The sequence below is a fragment of the Diplotaxodon limnothrissa genome, linkage group LG16, assembly GCF_057381915.1.
Source record: "Diplotaxodon limnothrissa isolate DT_005_m linkage group LG16, D_limnothrissa_male_GT1.1, whole genome shotgun sequence".
Lineage (NCBI taxonomy): Eukaryota > Metazoa > Chordata > Actinopteri > Cichliformes > Cichlidae > Diplotaxodon > Diplotaxodon limnothrissa.
Window position 1 is genome coordinate 12,423,325 of NC_140611.1, and position 20,455 is coordinate 12,443,779.

At 41.0% G+C, this 20,455-nt stretch overlaps 1 protein-coding gene and 1 pseudogene across 1 annotated transcript; one reads left to right on the forward strand and one right to left on the reverse strand.

The window, feature by feature from the left end:
• Nucleotides 1-1,044: 1,044 nt before the first annotated feature.
• Nucleotides 1,045-19,963, forward strand: ccdc80 (coiled-coil domain containing 80). Its single transcript, XM_085374337.1, has 10 exons — nucleotides 1,045-2,554; nucleotides 2,671-2,868; nucleotides 4,001-4,473; nucleotides 4,847-5,185; nucleotides 6,453-6,609; nucleotides 9,837-9,973; nucleotides 15,293-15,444; nucleotides 16,890-16,993; nucleotides 18,994-19,077; nucleotides 19,261-19,963. Exons 1-10 carry the CDS (start codon nucleotides 1,924-1,926, stop codon nucleotides 19,581-19,583), a joined length of 2,598 nt encoding a protein of 865 aa, XP_085230463.1. The 5' UTR covers nucleotides 1,045-1,923; the 3' UTR covers nucleotides 19,584-19,963.
• Nucleotides 11,127-12,119, reverse strand: LOC146615826 (E3 SUMO-protein ligase KIAA1586-like; annotated as a pseudogene).
• Nucleotides 19,964-20,455: the final 492 nt, after the last annotated feature.

Here is a 20,455-nt window from a genome sequence, read left to right on the forward strand (position 1 = left end):
GTTTATGGGTAGGGGGCCAAATAACAGGTATATAAGATATAATTCCCTAAAAACATTATTCTACCAACCTAACTCACTAAACATCCTAAAATTGCCCTAGGAATCCTTTAATAAAAATAACACCAATCCAATACATTCGCAGTGGCACATACACAGAATTGTATAAAGATCATAAAGAGAGTTTTTGCAAGTTATGAAATGCCATACAGTGTTAATAACAACTGTTGTTTTAGAGTTTACTTGCAGTAAGCTGCAGAAAGCTTGCATTTCTTTCCCTTCACAAGTCGTTTCAATTTTTATACGTGTGAGAGGAATAGTAAAGTGGAATAAGCTCACAAAGTCTTTTGCTGATTTGATTGTGTGTATTTGTAATCAGATTTCAGCATTTGCAGGATCAAGAAAAGTGTCATTACAAGTGGCAATGTCATCTACGAAACATCAATAATGCCACGTTGCTGTAATTGTGGACGGAAAGGACCAAAAGTGAAATCTAATCTAAAGCTGCATCTAAACACTAACATCACTCGAAGAAAGATGAAGATGGTTGTTGCATGGCATGATATATTTTCTGTGTGTATAGAAATGTGGCAGCTATTCCTTTTTGTTTATGCTGAGGTAGTATTTTGTCTTTGGGGTGAGAGTGGATGTGGTTTAGACTTGGTGGCTTTCTTTTCTTTACTTAGGCCTTAATTACAAGCCAACCTAGGAAACTTTCATAGAGGAAATTGAGAAACACTGATTTGGGTTCAAGAAACATCATAAAAGAGCAAGGGCGATCATTGCAGTTGCGTTATTTTGGAAATATTAATCTTTTGGCGTTTTCTTCTCCTTTTTTCGCAGTGACATTTAGAATAAGATGAAAGAGGCGGTCATGCTGTGAATTTAAATCGAATGAAAATGAGGAGGTGGAATATGCTGGTAGAAAGAAATCGAATTTGGGGGCGTTCCTCTTTCGCCTTAAAAGGGGGAACTTGACACTGTGTAAGATTATGGGGATTTCTCTTCCCGGAGATCTGGCCAGCAGGGGAGTAAACTTTTTCCTTTACTTTTTTCTTTCTTAAATCTTCCTCAGCTACTTAATGTGTTTTTGAGTGCAACCCACCTCATTCTGACCAGTTTCCCATAAAGAACCTTCCAGTGAAAGGAGTGTTGCAGAGTGAACTGGCAACCGAATGTCCCGGGGCAGGTCCTGACATTGCGTCGCCAAGAGTCCGGAGGCTGAGGTTAGTGTGGACGTTTCTGGGAAAACCTCTAGAGCTCCGATTTGCCAAAGGGGAGACCTGAGAAGAGGCAGATTCGCTTTTCCTCTGCACAGTCTAAGCGCAGGTTTCCAGCTCAGACTAACTGTCTTGCATTTTGAGGGATCTTCACTATTTCTGCAGCCAGAAGACTTATTGTTGTGGGAAATAAACAGAGCCCAAAAGAACTTTGACTAGTTGAGACGTAATTAGGGCGTAAACAAATTTTGCATTTTGGAGATGTGACGTGGTCCTTAACTTTTCACTCTAGGACTCTAGGATTTTATTGAGTGTATCCCGCGGTGATAGATTTTTTTTCTGAGCCACTTGAGGATGTTTGCAGATTATAACTGCAATGATCGACGCTTCTGATCTTCTGTTCTGTGAGTTGGAAACGAAAGTGCTGCTGAGATGAAGTTGTAGATCTGTGCTCTGAGCTCTTCTCGTGTTCGTATTGTTTGCCAGATTAAAGGCAGACAGCAACGTGGATTTCCTCAGTAGAAGTCATGCTCTGAAAGTGGTCATTGGCAGATTATGTGCCGATCCCGCGTGCGCTGCACTCTTCATCTGGAATTAATTGATTGTCACCCTCAGATGCGCTAAAGACGCACAGGTTCAAGGATCCACCACTGGATCTTTGCATTTACGGCAGTGAGTGTTTAGCCTACTTTAATTTCACACAACAATGAGGGGTTTTGTTCTCAGTTTAGCTTTGATATATCTGCTTACCTGGACCCAAGCCGACAAACAGACTCACCTCAAGCGGGTGCAACTGCGCCGACGCTTTCAGGGACGTTTGCGCCCTGGATATGCTTCGGCAATCTCGGTGCACAGCAACAAGAACGCACAAAATGTGCAGGCAGACGAGGCGATTCCGCTTACCGCCAGGTCGGGGAACCTGGAGGGAGTCAAGAAAGCAGGAGGCCGGTTGCGAAGGATAGGGACGAATGGACAGATTGGCTTGTCCCGTCAACTGACAGATGAAGGTACTCCAGGAGCCAGAGCCAGAGTTACCCGCATGCCCAGCAGCGCCGGGTCACCAAATCTGCTGGCCAGCTTTGCAGGAAAAAACCGAGTCCTCGTTATCTCGGCGCCCCATGACTCAGACGGCTACTACCGACTGATGATGTCACTACTGAAGCCAGATGTCTACTGCGAGCTGGCAGAAAGACACGTCAACCAGATAGTCATGTTTCACCAAGAAGGAGAGATGGGAGGCAAGGTCCGGAGAATCACAACAGAGGGGAAAGTGATGGAGGAGCCACTAGATACTGCACTCATCCCCAGACTAATGAACTTCCTAAAACTAGAGAAAGGTAAGAAGGTAGACAGCATAAGCCTCTGTCTCAACTTGTGCATGGGTCAAAATGTCATTGCAGGTGCTGATATTAACCATATCATATCCTTAATCTATTAATGTGTTGAACTGCAGGCAAGTTTGGAATGGTGCTTCTGAAGAAAACCCTGCAGGTGGAAGAGAGATATCCCTACCCTGTGAGGCTGGAGGCCATGTATGAGGTCATTGACCAGTCACCCATGAGGAAGCTCGAGAAGCTCCGCCAGAAAGGCTTCATCCAGAAGTGTAAAGGAGCAGGTGTGGAGGGACAAGTGGAAGAAGGCACACTTGCAGGTGAGAATGACCATGATAAACATTTTTTCAACATGTTTGTTTTCACAGCAGGGAAATCCACACTTTTTAGTTTTAAAACTTCTTAATTAACATTGAACCTTTCTAGAATATATCCATGGTGCAGTGATTACCACATGTGCCCTATAAACAAAAGATCTTTGGTTTGAGAGCTGCAAACAGACTTGTACGATCTTAGTGTCAGTCTGCAGCCTGGATAAACTGGATGGTTACACCAGGAAGGGCAGCCATGAGATCAAGTTGGCACTCAACCGTTCCTCAGGTTCTAGACCAGTTTGAATAATGTGAATAATGGCACTCAGGGTTTTCAGGGGGCTGGCAGCTAGATTTGTCAGCTGTTACAGTGTTCAGTGCCCTCCTATAAACTACAACAACTTCCTCACTGTAAAAACCTTTATGGTACTGGTAATGTAGAATATAGCTTTTACTAAGTAACACTGTCAGTAGTTCATTATAGTTTATTACTATCTCAGATTACTGCCTAAAAGATTCTGTGCCATTATAATGCATTGCCAGCTGAACCTTAACCCTACTCTTACTCACGCAGTCTCTTAAAAACACCTCATACAGAAACAAACAAATTCTAAACACCAAATAACTGAAAAACTCTCACAACACTGTTAAATCCAGGATTTAAACCAAAAAAGAAAAAAAAATTCCTCTTTGTAAAATTATGTTGTATCTTGCTGTTCATATTTTTTATAATATCGTTTACAGTGTGCAGCTGTACTCAGAAACAAAATTGAGTACAGTATATTACTGTACTAAAATTCCTGTAGTTTTACAAAGGTTTTTTTTTTTAACAGTATACACTGATGACGCATAACATTAAATTGTTACATAAGTACAATGTAATGTTACATTTAATGGAATCTGCTCAAATTAAATTTGCTTAAATAGTATACATTCAGTTTATACAAAGCACATTTTCCTTAGGAATTTACTATTTCAATTAAAAGTTTGAATTTGAATTTAAGTTAATCTTAAATTGTATTTATTTCAGTTGTGTTTTATTCAAAATTGTTGCTTCATGTTTATTAGGGTGAATAATCTTTTTTTTTGAGTGTATGCAAAATGAAATGTTTACCTGTGATCTCTGTCTCCATCTTGCCAGTTCCTGACACACCTACAATAAAACTAAACTCAAATAGCAAAACAACTCGACCTACTACAACCACCACCAGAACAACAACTACACAACCAACCACAACTACTACCACTACAACAACAACAACAACAACAACAACCACCCAGCCCACGACCACCACTACGACTACTACAACAACCAGAGCAACAACAACTACAACAACAACCAGAAAACCAACCACCACAAAAAGGCCCACTACTACCACCACTCAGAAAACGACCAGAGCTCCTACCACAGCCCTGTGGCTCCCACTGCCAAGAACTACCGCTGATCCATACTACTACAACCGCAGAGAAAGGGAACGGTACCCACCGAAAACCACCCCAGCTGGAGATAACCGCACTGACAAACTCAACAGAGATCCACACAGCCGCAAGCTACCCATCACACATAGACTCCCAAAGACCAAACCCACCAAGAAGAAGAACGGTGGAGACAAGGTAATCTGTAACATTCATTTTAAAGATAGATTTAATAGATTGACTTTGTATTTTAATGGGTTTCAGATTCATGCTATTTATAGAATACAAAACACCTGGGTATATATATTAGTGCTAAAACCATACATTACATAAATTTATAAATAATATCCATGAGTACATATGCAGCACACTTCTTGCTGATTACTTTAATTGCTTTTCATTGGAGCTTTTCAAATGAAATAGCTGTTTAGCAGCCAACATAACTCATTTCACCATCATTTTTTGTGTGTACAAAGAAAAGTTTACCACGACACCAGCTCAAGACCAAATCATTCTCACAGTGTTTGAATCAGTGAACAAAATGAAAAATAATATCTGCTTTTGTGCGCAGGTGTTGACTAACGAGTATGAAGACAAGTATGAGCCTAGCAAGCCAACAGCAAACAATCCAGAGGAGCCAGAAGTCATCACTGTTATCACTCCTACCAGGAAGGGAAAGCACGATAAGCATGACAAGAAGAAGAAAAAGAATGACAAGGGTGCCAAGAAAGCCGACAGAAGAGGAAAGCCAGGGAAGGAGGGAAAGATCGGGGGAAAGAAAAATGGAAAGAAGGCGTCAAAGTACCCGGAGAAAGTGGACTATCCAAAGCCCACTAAAAAGCCAACGCCACCACCAAAGAGTGCCCTTGCCTCCTTTCTGGATTACTTTGAAAACAGGAGGCGGCTGCTGGTGAGAGCATGACATAATACTGACAGTTCACAAGAGGCTCTTTCACCTGGCAAAACTCCAGGTTTCGAGCTTTGGCCAGAGGGAAATGTCAGTACTCAGAGCACCATCGCTAAGTGTGAGGACAGGTTTAACATTTTGGCCAAAGTGCTTATTTGATGTCTTGCCAAAATACAGATGAATACAAATATCAGACCATGGGCATCTGATAAGCAGATAGCATGGACTTCTCTGCACCCAGCCAAAAATGGCTCCAACAGATGAAGCATGATATGTGATTTAATTTCTGATTTAGCATTACCTCAGTAATTAATTGATGTTGCCTCCTTTCTGTAATAATCTAAATATCTCCTCAGTAATTAACTGAGTTTTCTGTCAAATACAACTATCAGCCAGCTTTATGCTAAGCTAACTGGCCAATAGCTATAACTAATATATATATATATATATATATATATATATATATATATATATATATATATATATATATATATATATATATATATATATAAAATATATTTCCCAAACAACCTCGAGAATGGGATCAATCTCTTCATCCAACTTGCAGCAAGGAAGCAAATAAGCAAAATTCCCTAAAATCTCAAACAGTTTCTTTAAAGAAACACATCAGCACTACAGTAATGAATGCAGCTATAAGAGAAATTAAAAGACACAGCCATCAGCCAAACTCATTAGTCAAACATGAAATTAGTGCTTTTATTCTGGACTTCAAATTTTGATCGGCTTGATAGGTTTTGAGTTGGGAAGTTGAGCATTACACCATTCTGAGTCACTGAGCAGCTGGCAGTGTGGAGCAGAAGGAAGTGACCTACAGTTGGTGCGGCTCCAATAAGGAAAGACTTTGTTTTCCAAGACAGAGTACTGAAATGTTCTAAAGACTCACATCAGGACAAATCATTTATTGTTGATTAATTTTTCACTAGTCAACAAACAGGTAAGCACCTCTGTACCATTTATTGTACAGTGTCACTTCTGTATAGTGAAGTGGTAGGGTAGGTCGCACAACCATCATCCAGGTATTTGAAAGACTGCACAGCTGTGAGCTAACAGACTGTGCAGCTCTGTTTTGCAGCCAGCATAGATTCTTATCACAGTGGTGCTGTGAACAGGCTGGGAAAATATGCCCCATCGTCCGCCTACAGGTTAATGTAAACATCACCTCTGCAGCACACTGTATTTGCACGCGCGCGTGTCACAGCATACACAGGATACTCTAACCTCCCTGTTTCCACTCCCTCCCTTCCTCCAGCTGATTACATCCCCCAGTGAGGAGCTCAGTATGTATGTTCAGCAGAGGGATGAGTACCTGGAGTCTGTGTGTGAGATGGCCATCAGGAAAGTTTCTATCATAACTATTTTTGGCTCTTTGACCAACTCCACCATGAAAATCGACCACTATCAGATAGGTAAGTAGTTCCATATGCAGTATGAGAGGGTTCAATACGTTTTTGTTTTTTTTGCTCCTTGTTTTGACATGGTATATGCCACAATCGCTATTAACTGTAGCAAGTCTTTCAGTTGCTCAGCCAGGCACCTTTTTTGAATAGCTCATGTGGCTCTCAATTTGGAGCAGATGTTTTCCGGACGTGCAGCATTTCTCAACTGCAACATTTTGAAACATTTTTGAAGTTTCCAGCACTGAAGATGGATTTCCCAAACAGCCCTTCCATGCAGCAAAACACTGCAGTTAACCAGCAGAAGGCTGTAATTCTAAATCAAAGTCATGTTTCCGCTGTCAGTAAATCTTCCTTAGGATGACAGAGTCATCATAGATCCAGCTAAATGCTTTTCCTGTCATTTTAAGAGCTGCCGCTTTTCTGTTCTACTTTGCGAAGACACAGAATACTCACGTGTAGTATGAGGAAAACAATATTAAACCAGTAACACAACAGTGGGAACTTCTGTGCACCACACAAAAACAAACAAACAAACAAACATGTTAACTAGAAACACAGAACAACAAAGCAGTTAGTCCAGGTTTATTTTTATTGCCCCGATCTACAACAACAGCCATCCCAAGTTGTTTTATATACTAAAGACCCTGCAATACAAGAGAGAACCCCAATGATCAGATACCAAGTAAACTGCAAGTAAACATTTGGTGAAAGTGGGGAGGAAGAACTTTTTAACAAGAAGAGATTTCTGACAGAACCACTTCAGGGTGAGACAGTTGGGCAAGTGAGGAGAAAGAGAGGAGAACAAGGCGCAACCTGCTGGAAAGAGAAGACAAATAAGTGAGCAGAGAAGCTCAGAGAGTTGTTCAGTGCGATGCTCAGAGTGTTTTGCAAAGTCCCCCATCAGCCTGAGCCCACAGCAGCATGACTGAGGGATGATTCAGGGTTTCCCGATCTAGCCTGACTGGAAGCAATATGAAAGAATGTAAGAAATAGGATCTGTCTTTCTAGTCCTGTATTTCAGATCAGTAGAAGGCTTTGAGAGGCAAAGGTAATGTCATCTTAGATGAAGTTCCAGCCACATGTTCTCACTGACCTCACCACTAATCTCCTTCACAGTGAAACTCTCTCTTACACCGGAGGGTTGTTGATAACAATTGTGGTTATCACCAAAAAGGAAAGCATTTTCTCTCTACTTAGCACTGAAATAAACAGACTCGGGCATTCTGTCATAAATGTAAGTAAGTTTGCATGTTTTTAGGAATACAGTAGATGTGATTTGCCTTAAAATACCATTTTTCAGGGAAATGTTGTGTGAGTGCTGTCCATACTGAGACTGTGGCAAGGAAACGTGTCTCCTGCCACATCTGCTGTCCTGTCCTTGTTTTACCTTCCTCACATTATGTCAAACTAAATGTGTTCAGCAGAGATCTCTGCTCCCACAGTGACATCCAGAATGTGCACCGACTCTGCCAAAGCCACAGTGTTTTGTGCTTCTCTGTGCAGGTGATACTAAACAGTGTTGACCTCTGAATTCAGTGATGTTAGATTCGGCTCATTTACCATAATACCGTTGCTTATTTTAGTAATTACACTTTATCTGTAGCTAGAGGTAGGAATGCCTTCAGCTTCCAATCCAAAATGTGATGAGTTCAGCAGCTATGAAGTACAGGAGTCTGTATAACATGTACCGGGAGAGCAAACCAGAGTGCATACCTTTCCTGTGCATCATCTCCTGTGGAGTTGATGTGTAAGCTGGAGACATTTAATTCATCACACCCACATGCACACAGAGAGCAGTTATAACAGTGCTTGAAAACCTACTTGTTCAAATGCAACAAAACTGCTGCTGTTTTTGTGAGACGCACTGCGTCATCTGTGCTTGGCTTCTATTTTGAGACATTTTATAGCCGTCTCAAACCAGAGGCTGCGGTTGATGTGTGTTAACTGCTCTTTGTTAAGCTTTTTAAGTGTGTCACTCAATGTGCAGATGAGGTTTTATCCAGACATAATGTTTTTATGTAGTCACATTGTTGTGGCCCACCTCTGTTGGTAAGTCTTCATTCATTTTAATTATGAAGGCTTGATTTAAGTTTAGGTTAAGCTAAGCAACAGTATGTAAATGAATCTCAAGAAAGTAAATGGAAGTCAACATAAGAGTCCTTGGAAGTGAGAGAAACTCACTGTGTGTGATCACAGTGCACAGACAAACAGCTGGTCCTTTCAGCATTGCCCCTCCTCTGCTTACAGTGACTTCATCTTTGGGTTGTAGCCTGGTTGGCCATGTGTATGTTTTGCATATAGACCATATTAAAGAGTGTTTGCTGTACATATCTGTGTGTACAGTCTGTCCTCTGCCACCTACATGTACTGGGGGTTTCCTGACGTGATTGCTCATACAAACCAGCCACCAAGAACACACTGTTCCGTGGTCTGTATGTCATACACACACACGGAAGGAGCTATGATTAAAGGCTTTGGTCTGCATAAACACCAGCTCCATTAGACTTCTGAGACATCCAACCCTTTTAGATCTCAGCTGCTGTTTGTCCAGTTTGTCCCCGATTCATTCTGCATGCTTCAGTTCTGCTCTTCACTCAAGAGTCTAATTCTTAAACTTCTCAGACAAATTTGTTAAAGGAGCAGTTTTTTTGAAATCAGCATAGATGACTAAACTACAAGAGGAGTAAGCATGTTAACTGGGAAACAATTGCTCTTCATTTTACGTTAAGAAATACGACTGTAACATGTCTTAAGCTGTTTTTGTATCTTCCCTGTACTTTTCTAGCCTTTTGAAGCCATAACCATTTGAATAATTGTCAGGGGAAAAAAAACCAACATTCAGAAGATGAAGATGAGCTATCACTTGGTGACAGTGAGAAGAAGAAAAAAAAAAAAAAAAAAAACTCCTTTTGAACAGGAAGAAACCTCAGGTTCAGTGAGAGGCAGCCATCTGCTGCAACCGACTGGCAGTGAGGGGAGGGAGACATGACAGAAGACAGATTAACCAATAGTGTGCAGTTTTCCTTCTTTCCCCAATTTTTCCAATCTGATATTCCAGGCAATATATTAGATTTACATTTGACTTTTGGACCATTTCACTAAGATTCCAAATATAATAAATGTTATGTTCCTTTGATTTTAACAGTTAATTGATTTTCTTTAAAGGGGAAATTAGTACCCTCTTTAAAGTAGGAAAGTAGATGTTGAATCTGTCTAATGTGCCTTTATTTCTCCAGAGAATGACAAGCCTATGAAGGGCCTTCGTCAGGAAGACCTGGTGAACCAGGATCTGATCACAGAGCTGAGGAAAGAGTTTGGCATGACCTACGAGGAGTTCTACATGGTCCTCACAGACACTGACATGAGAGTCAAGGTAGAGACTTACTCTTTCTAAGCAGTATAGGATGATTATGTGAAGGCTGTGGCTCTATAGTGTAGTGGTTTGCACATTTGCCTAACAGTGAAAGATCCCTATTTAAGTACCAGGAGGAGGAAAAAAAAAAAAAAAAAAAAAAAAAAAAATCCCTTGACAGCTGTGTCGGGAAGAGCATCAAATACGCCAAATTAAACACAAGTATACCTTTTGTAGTGACTTGTGAATAATTTAATTCAGATTTAGGTAAATAGTGCCAGACCACAGTCTCATCAAGGCATGTTATATTGATAATAAAGGGGCTAGAATGCGATGGGCAGCCCCATAACAGAATGGCCGTGCTGTGTAGATCAATTAGCTTGTTGAATACTTAAATTAATGCGGTGTGAATTTGGAAAGCATGTAAGCAGTGCTTTAAGTGGCCCAAAAGAGGTGCCGGTACTCTATTTTTTTTCCGCCTCCCCTGAGGTAACAACAACTATTGAATGGGTTTTATATACAACAGTCAACAGACAACCTTATACAAAATAATAAATCATTTTATTAGTTTGCGGATTTGCTTGAGCTAGAAAGAGCTACTGAACATAAATAAAATGTGCAAAAAGGTATTGAAATTTATTTTTAACAAAATGTATATAAAATAAATTATAAAATAATTTGTATTTTGCTCTCTCTCTTGAGTCACTGCTGGTATCAGCAGCAGCACTTGTAAAGTGTACCTGCAGAGCTTGGTAGTTCTCCCATACTGCTTTCACTGTTCTCTCACTTGAAGCAACCCAATGCACTGATAAAACACGGCCTATCACAAGGAGACGTTGTCCAACATTGTGAGCACTCTCGGTTAACTCCCTTTGGTTTTTTGGTGATGCATGGCAGAGGGAGTAAAGCTGATCTAAGAATATTTTAAAGTGGTTGATTCCTCCTACCTCCTTCAAAACATCACAAACTGCCAGTTCCAGTCTGTGATTGGAACAATGCCAGACAAACAGGTAAGGGAATTTGGAACAAAGCTGCGCAGCAACTCCTGCTTTCCTCCCAAGCAAATGCCAACAAATGTTCCTGTAGGTAGTGAGGGTCAAAGCCATTATTATGAAGACATCCTAACAGTGCTTCAGTGATGTCCTTTGCTGTGGTCCCCTGCAGCTCAATCAGTTCAAAAAAATATTGTGTCTGGATTTTCACTGGAAATAGCTGACCGCAGGCACACGACAAGCACAGACTTTCCACTTATTGTAGTGGATTCATCAATGAGCACACACAATTTTCTTTCATTCATCACTATGTCATTGACTACCTTCTTTTTCATTTCAGCTGCAATGTGATCCAGTATATTTGCACATGAGTTATTAGAGTGCAAAACTCTGCCCATCTTGACACCATTTAAGACTTGCAACTGGACATCTATTGGCATGTCTGTAAAGGGACGCCCATGCTTGCCAATCTTATAAGCTGTTCTAAACACATTGCAAGTTGAAGCGTAGTCAGCCTTTCTCATATCTTCATTGTGTTTTTGCATTGTATTTTGTGTTGCCTTCTCTTTTATTTCAACTGCTTTCTTGTGATAAATTGAGTCTCTGTGCTCTTTTATTTTCTTTCGTAGTGAGTTTTGTTGTGCAGCCTTGTCCCTTCCAAAAGACGAGATTAAGCACCCACTCCACTCCTGCGACACTCTCTGCCCTTGCTGCATGTCCACGCGAGCACAAACTTGACTACACACACTACGACCCAACTTTTGATTTCTGCTGATCAGCCACTTGTAATTTGTGGAGAAATACCGGACTTGTGCTTGGGACCAACATTCTGGCCACTCATGCTCGCTAACGCGGCTGTTGTCATCGGTAGAAATGGTGTCATTCTCGTCCTCGTCGTCGCAAAAAGTGCCGTCGTCCGCGGCTGCGGCACTAGTGCAGCTTTCATTAGCTTGCGTCTGACCTGCAGCGATATCATTCTGGCTTGGTGGGGTGTCAGCCAGCGAGTCCTCTGATTCTGACCTTGTTCTTTTACTACTCAGAGTCTGAAGCCAGGAGAGCATATTAAGTGTTCATTGTTTTTGTATTTTAACCGAGCAGCTGTTTGCGCGTTTTACACACCCTCTCCGGACCACGTTGAGTTGACATGACAACGGCAAAAGCGACGCATGCGCTTTTCACTTGTAAAACACATTGGTGTATGGGTAATGTAGTCTCTGCTCTCGGTGGGACGAATTAGGAAGCGTGCTTGTGAAGGGCGCTCTGAAAAGCGGCAGCGCAGCCAAACGATTATAACAGATGTGCAAATGAGAGTACCGGTACGCTAAAAGCACGTTCTGGGCGCATGGAGAGGTGGCGGTACTCTCAAGAGCTATATTTAGAAGTGGCGGTACTGAGTACCGGCGCGTACCGGCCCACTTAAAGCACTGCATGTAAGTCAAGCAGTTTTTTCACTCTAAAATATAAAGATGTCCCCTAAATGAACCACACACACTCACGTCTTGATGCATTCTCAATCATCCAGGAGATGATTGGAGATTCACACACACTCACATTTTTTGTTTTGAAAAGAAGAGAGTTATAAACATATACTCACTGAATGTGACGGTGTCGAGGAAGAAGGTGGTGTGGTGAGCTTTTTTGAGAACTGTAGTTTCACGCTGTGATGAAATTCTTAAAAGTTACATGTTTTTGGGCAGCTCTTCTATTTCACACCAATTTCAAGTCCTGTTGGAGGGACTTGGGAATGCATTGCTGTCAATCAATAGCCTCTCAAAGAGCCATATAAATATACATGTGTGTACCCTTGTCCTTGATCTAGCACAGCTGATTTAAATGGCTAAATAACCTCCTCAGCATGTCTTGAAGTTCTCCAGAGGCCTGGTAATGAACCAATCGTTTGATTCAGGTGTGCTGACCCAGGGTGAGATCAAAAACCTGCAGGACACCAGCCCCTGAGGCCTGGAGTTGACTGACCCTTGTATAAAAGGCCCCAAAGTTCATAGGATAATTCTATTGGTGTTCATAAGTTTATATAAGTTTATCTACTGTTCATTTAATATTCAATCTTCTGTCAGTTTGGGCCAGCCCACCGTATGGTGACATCATCCGGTTAGTAAGGTGGGCAGTTTAAGGTCCGATGAGCAGTGTTGGTCCGGTGGGGTGCACTGATTCCTGCGGGATGTTATGTAAAACCACACACATACACATGCAACGGTTTTACAGCCCCAGAAATTGAGTCGTGACAATAAAGTGCCTCAGACCGAACCTCAAGCTCCTTCTTCCCTACTCTGCGACAATTTGCCCTTAAGTTGTGTTCTGGCTGACACACCGGGGTGACAGTAGTGCTCAAAGACTGAATCAGTGCCACAACCGTGCCTATCCTTGATATCTCCACTACAACCCTAATCTAGAGGAAATAATAATGAGAGAATAATCTTTAGCCTAAATATGAGAACTGTCATTAATGTACCTGTAAAGCTTGAAGCAGAGAGATAAACAGCTGTCAATATAGGCAAAGATAATGTGGATGGGCATACAGATATATCTAGTGTTCACTTGATATGTCTACACTTGGTTTCTACTCCAAATTAACTTTGTTTTAACTGTTGCAAGTGCTATGGTGAGATACCAAAATTAAATGGTCTTGTTTTAGTAAAGTGTTAAGAAAACACAAAACAAGGTGTTAAAAAAAATAAATGAGTAAATATATATTTGTAATGCATCGGTGCCCAATAAACATGCAGTGAGGTACATACGTGTAAGCTAAACAGTCTAAACATATGATGTCAAAACCCTGTGACATTCCAAACAGCCTCAGCTCCATGTTATGTTTAGGACTAATTAGTACATGCTAACAAGACGGTTAGCATGATAGTGATGTGTTGCCATTGTGAGTAACTATAATAGCAGGCTCACACTAACCTTTAGGCCACCATCAGTCTCAAAGAGCCTTTAACAAGCATTTGCAGTGTAAGCTCTTCTCAGTCAGCTGCACTGTAAATAGCTGACATGACACGAAGAGAAGAGAAGCAATGCAGGGAAATGGAAAACACTCATAAAAGATATCCCCCTGTAGATTAGGCCACGTAACATAGCCAGCATCGGTAAATGCTTCTTTTTAATGTCTGTTCTGACTCTGGGAAACAAATATTTGTAAAATATTGTGAAAGTGAAGGCAGTGCTGGGTATGGCTGTTACACATGTACATACAAAAAATAAGAAGGAACCAAGCAGAGCAACAATGTAACCAATGCAAAGTGCCTTTGGATGCACACACACATCCAAAGGCATTTCTTTGGAAACAGGAAAAAACACAGAAGAAGACCCAGGAAAGCAGACACGTCATGGTTATTTCAAAACTAAGTTACAGTGTTATTGGACAAGACTGTTGCCATGTAGCATATTCACCAAGACTGCATGATCAGCTGTGTCAAAAGTCCTGCCTTCCTGGAACATAGCCTTAAGGGATTCAGTCACTGAATTGTGAAAGACCTCTAAATATACTATGATATTTTAGCAGGGAGGATTTTAATCGTACTTTTTTACTTGCCCTTTCACATAGTCTTGACTAATACTTTTAAACAGCCTTGATTAACAGCACTGCTGTTGGTCGGTTGGTCCTCTTCCAGTGTTCACTGATTCACAACTTATCTGCTTACACTTCCATTAAATCTTTCTCTTTTTCTCTGCCCTAATACTGCCAACATGGTGCTTTTACTAAAACACTGTTTAAATTTACACAACATGACATTTGCTCAACATCTGTGTATAAGAGTGTGTGTGCATGTGCCAGGATAAATCACCAGCCTGTTTTTCGGACAGATTCATCAAAGAGGCCAGTGTTCACATCCTCTGCTGTCAGCAGCAGAGACAGAGGAGTCTGTGAATGTACACGGATGTGGGTGTGTGTATTAGACAGAAAAAGGACAGAGAGCGCAGTGCAAGGAAAGGTGTGAAAGAATCAGAATGGCAACTTCAGCATGTCCTGAGGAAGATGTGCAAGTGTGTTACATTTTTGTGCGCATTTCAGATGTTCGTGTTATGACCAGTTAGGATGAAATGAGATACTTGGTTTTGCTGCTTCCCAGAAGTTGTTACAAAGATTTGCTGGGATGTGATAAAGCCCACACCACATTTACTAACATGCATAACTTCATATAATCACATTACTGGAAGGAGTTTCACCATTTTCATGCAGTGGATTTCTATTTTAATGCCCGCTGTACTGTAGTGCTACTTATTGTTTTATTTTTTGTCGACAGGGATTTTGATTTATTTATTCTGTGGTTTCACCTCGGACTCGACCTTTGGGAGAGTATGACTGGTTCTTGTCAATCTTGTTTGTCAGCAATCCTTTGAGGTTCCCATTGCCATGAAGGCTGTATTTAACTACATCGACACCTTCTCCTCCCGAATGCGAGAGATGGAGCAGCAGAAGAGAGATGGAGTGGTCTGTAAGAAGGAAGACAAGCCCAGATCTTTGGAAAACTTTCTCTCCAGGTGAGGATTTCTATGGAAATATAGGGCATGACCAAAACACTGTGGATGTACAAACATTAAAACCTTTTTTTCTGACAAAAACATCATAAGAACTATCAGCAGGGATTTGCTGATATTCGCCCATGAGTGAGATCAGTAAATAAAGCCTGTAGACCCACTGATTCACTGATCCACTTGCTTTGAAAACCTTACATTTTAGCATTATGGTGTGGTGTTTTTGGAGACACAATTCAGGTTGAGGTTGAGAAAGTTATTAGCTAACACTAGCAAGCTTGGTTAATAAGCTGCAATCATAAACTGTTCGGGGATCACACAAGAATGGATTTGTGTACAGGAATACTGCTGTGATTGTTTTACATTTTTAATTTTGATTATTTTAGTCATAGTCTTTTGAATATTTAGTTTTAGTCATAATTTAGGCATCTGAAATATTGTAGTTTCAGTCTATTTCTATTTTTAGTCTGTTAAATATCATTGAAAGTGTAAAGGTTTGTTTCCATCTTATTTTCCTTGATATCAAATGTGAAATGTGTGCATATGCTCACTCTCCTCTTCCTCCCAGGTTTCGATATTTGGTCACATTTTATGCACAGGGCAATTACCTCTGATTGGGTCACTTCCAAACTCGTCCCGCCTTTGTACACAGCTTAAATATTTCTGATTGGATCTCACATTTTTTATTTTTTTTAGACCAAAGTATCAATATATTCCATCGCACTTTTTTGTCTCGTGCACTAGTTTTTAGTTAGTTATTGTCTCCCTTTCATCATGAAAACAAAGGTAACTGACAAAAATTATGACAAAAATAATTGGTCAGTGAAAATAACACTGGATAAGAGCACCCATGCTGATGTAGCATTAACTTGTAGCTTAAAAATAACATGCACAAACCATTCCATGGGTGCAAGATTTCCATGACAAATTGAGGTATTCAGTACAGTTTCTATTACAACATTTTATTGAGATTGATGCCATATATAGGTTGTTCCCCCAAGGATCAATATAGTCTGTGTAGTTGGAATTACTGGGTGGTCCCATCATGGTGTGTCCACATCAGTCAAATATCTGTTGCAGTCAGCTGGACCACAATTAAATAATTCTGAGCAGCACTTGGCAGACTGCAGCAGCATGCATGTGTGTGTGTTCCATGAAAATCAAAAGTAACAAAAACCCTGCCATTCCTCAAGGCTGAATCATTTCAGTCACATTTTCTCCTGGAGATGTCTAAAGACAGGCTGTCTTTTGTTGCCATAGAGACCTGAATCCCCCCCGAACACAGTGTAGAGATCTGGCAGGTTTTTGACCATAATTCCGGGTTGTCACCCTCTGGCAGTAATAAGGGGAATATGTAGCACACAAGCACAAACTCCTTGTCTTGGTACAGAGCTCTCACTGCGGGACCAAAGTGCCACTTAAATCCGGACTCAAATTTTCTGTGATTGCAGGTTCCGATGGAGACGTCGCCTGTTCATTATCTCCGCTCCCAACGACGAGGAGTGGGCCTATCAGCAGCAGCTCTACGCCCTCAACAGCCAAGCCTGCAATCTGGGTGAGTCACCAGAAGTCAACCAGTTTAACTTTTCAGAGGTCACTTCAGTTGCTAAAAGCTCAAATATGCTCGCCACCCAAGCTCTAATTGAGTCTCTCTGCTGCTTGGTGCTGTTTAGGTGGTGTAGGTTTTTTTCTCCAAAATCTGCTGCCTGCTGCAACCAAAAAACAAATCTATAAGAAACACAGTTGCAGGCTCAATGAACCAATTGTTAGTGTGATTAACACTCCTTAGTCTAATTCATCGTAAACGGTCACGATGTGCCTGTTCACTGTACTCTGTACCCTATAAGAAATGTTGTAAGAGATTGAACAACTGACCTTCCTATTAGTGGAAGATGCACAGCCGCCCATAACAATCTTCTGTTCCTGCAAGTCCGAAAGTACAAAGATTCATTTCCTGGGAAGAAATACCTAAAAGAGCAGAACTCTTTATGAAACTTCCCTCTGATGACATGTTTATTCCAAGGTGACCTTCTCTTCACACGGGCCTGTGTCATGTCCCTGCTTGCCAAAATGTTAGTCAGAATATTCATGAATATGTTAATCAAATGAAGAAGCAATGAAATCAAATGAACAAGTTATGTTTTTTTGTTTACTGCAACTTTCCAGACGTTATCAGCCTGTGTTTATGCACATGAGCACTATGTGTGTGTTAATGCATGTTCACCAGTGGATGTGGAGAAGGATCCCAGATGACGGAACTGGCAAAAAACTGAACTGTTTTTCTTTTCCTCCCCTGGCAGGAGACTTTTCAGCCGGCCGGTTAGTCAATTTTTCCACAGCAACTTGAAAGTTATTACGGCACATCTCAAAAAGAGGCATTTGTCTCAACTTTGCAAATCTCAACAACCTGATACGTTTGACAGGTTTGTGGAAGACACGTGTAAACTTTAAATAGCCCACGGTGAACTTTCCTTCTCTGTGAAACCAAATAACTGCTGTCAGCAGGACTTTCTGCCCAAGATGAACCTCACGTTCTTGTTTTGTTTGCACAAGCTGAAGATTTTGGACATTTCTTCCTGGCTCCCTTCAGACTTTTGTTGCTTCTGCATATTCATACAGGTTAACATAGGCTGTAAAAAACACTAAATGGTCTTTCACGTGTATGAGCTTGACCTTGAGTCAGATGTTTTATTTGTAACAATCAGCCATTAAATCTACAATTACATTATATCAGTTTCTGACCTTAAGGGCTAGTGAACAAGATGACAAGTAATCTTTCACTGCCCTCTCTTTTTGAATGTTTCATGCCTGTTTCACCTTCAAACACACATACACTGTGTGTACACAGGGGCATTAAATAGGGGTTTATATTTAAGCCAAAGCAAATTTTTACAACCTTGCAATGATAAAAAATATTTTTAGCTTACTGTTGATCTGTGAAGCATTAACAGATTATTTATCATTTGTCCTAGCTTATAAAGCTCTCATGAAATATAACTTCCTAGAAAGTGCTACCATTTATCTGTTTGAGTGTACACTGTTTTTATTTAAGTCAAGTCAGATGATTGAAAAAATCAGCTTTTCTTGCTTTATCACTAGATCCAGTTTAGGTTCTACTGGGACTTTTTTCCCTTCGTGTGTTGCTCTTGGCTGGTTTAGCACCCAGGGCTGCCCCCTCGCTCCCTCATCCCACACAAAGGCCTGTCCTGCTGACTGGGCTGAAGGCCTGAGAGGTTTGATCCTGGTATTCAGCACTTGGCGCTCACCAAGTGAAGCCAGCGTTCTCCTGTGTTTAATGTGGGCTTTCTCGCTTCAGAGGAAACAGCTTTTTTGGCAGGGCTTTCTGGACCACCATCACATTCTCCTCCCTTTACCTAGAGACCAGTGCTTAGGACAGTTCCAATAACAAATAAGTAACAATCAGCCTAAATAAGCAGACTGATAAGGAACAGTTGGTCAGCATACTGCTGTTCTCATTTGAAGTCATGCTGTTGTCTAAAAATTGTTTGCCTCATTCTGATGTCTTTTCAAAAAATGGTTGCCATGGTTACACAGGCCTGAGGCACATCGCCATTCTGAAGCTGGTTGGCACAGAGTCGCCAGATATGGGCGGAGTCTTGGAGCTCTATCCTATCAATGGTAAGAATATTTAATACAAAATAGTGAACAGATATATTTTCTGAAAGCTAAGGTCTCTACTTTTTTGGTATCTGAGTTCTGTGTGATAAGTTTAGAGGAAGAGGAAAATGTCGATGTGCTACATCTATTGTGAAATTCACTCTTTAATACGTTGTTCCTAACCTGATCCTCTGGTCCATCCAGGGAGTGCTACCGTGGAGCGTGAAGGGCTCTCAGCTACCCTCGTGAAGGACATGAGAAACTACTTCCAAATCAGCCCAGAATACTTCTCCATGCTGCTGGTGGGGAAGGATGGCAATGTCAAGTCCTGGTACCCCTCACCCATGTGGTCCATGGCCATTATCTATGACCTGGTAGACTCTATGCAGCTCCGCAGACAGGAGATGGCCATCCAGCAGTCACTTGGCATGCGCTGCCCTGAAGATGAATATGGTGGCTATGGTTACCATCAACATGGATACGAACACAGTTATCAGGATGGCTATCACCAGGGGTATGGTTACTAACAGGTGTGTGCTTTCCAATGATGCACACTGGCCTGCAGCTGGTCCTTGGTGCTACCTTCCTTTGGCCCAAAACCTTTTTGTGTCTTTCCCATCTCCCACCGGGCAGTTGGCACAGACGAGTATTTTGTAGCACTTAGTGAAGGGAAGAAAAATGCTTTCACATATCCAGTTCTTTAACATTCCCTATATAGCATAGTACGCTGCTTTATACTTAGCAGCGTCAGATCTGGTTAGTCAGTAAATTTATGGATGAACCTGAAGGTTCAAAGATGGATTGCGTACTTTAGTTTTTGCCGGGTTTTTTTTGTTTCTTTCAACTTAAAACATTATTGCATCGTCTGTCATCTCTAGCTGGCTTTTTTAGGTCAGACTTACATAGTTTCAGCACACACGTTGATTTTGTGGATAATAGAACATATTTATTGGACATCTGTTGCATTTGAAGTGCAGTTACCAATAATATTATTAAAAGCATCACATTATTTCTCTTTTGTAAAGTTTCTGTTGCTATACATTGTTTCTATTTATACTCTGTTTCTATATGGCTATATGAAAATAAACTTTTGTTTACTACCAGGTCCTTTAAATTATTTGTCTCACTTTCAGTGCCAATGCACTGCAATAATCTTTTGAGCAACACCTCCCCCTAGTGGCAAAACTGGAAAGATATTTCCAAGTATATTTTAGTGGTCATGTAATGACTGAAACAACCTGCCGTACTTGAAATATCTACAGTAGTTTCAGACCTTCTCAACTTACTGTCCCCTCAATGCAATCACATTTGCAAACACACTTTGTGAGTAAGAAGGGCTGGAATCCACCTACCCATTTTCTTCCACTTATCCAATTAAAGGCATGGGGAGGCTGGAGCA

Bases quoted from the DNA above. Each gene is read 5' to 3' on its own strand.
- ccdc80 (XM_085374337.1), top strand. From the start codon at position 1,924: ATGAGGGGTTTTGTTCTCAGTTTAGCTTTGATATATCTGCTTACCTGG. The intron at 2,869-4,000 runs GTGAGAATGACC...CCATCTTGCCAG, and splicing joins GGAAGAAGGCACACTTGCAG to TTCCTGACACACCTACAATA. The intron at 4,474-4,846 runs GTAATCTGTAAC...TTTTGTGCGCAG, and splicing joins AGAAGAACGGTGGAGACAAG to GTGTTGACTAACGAGTATGA.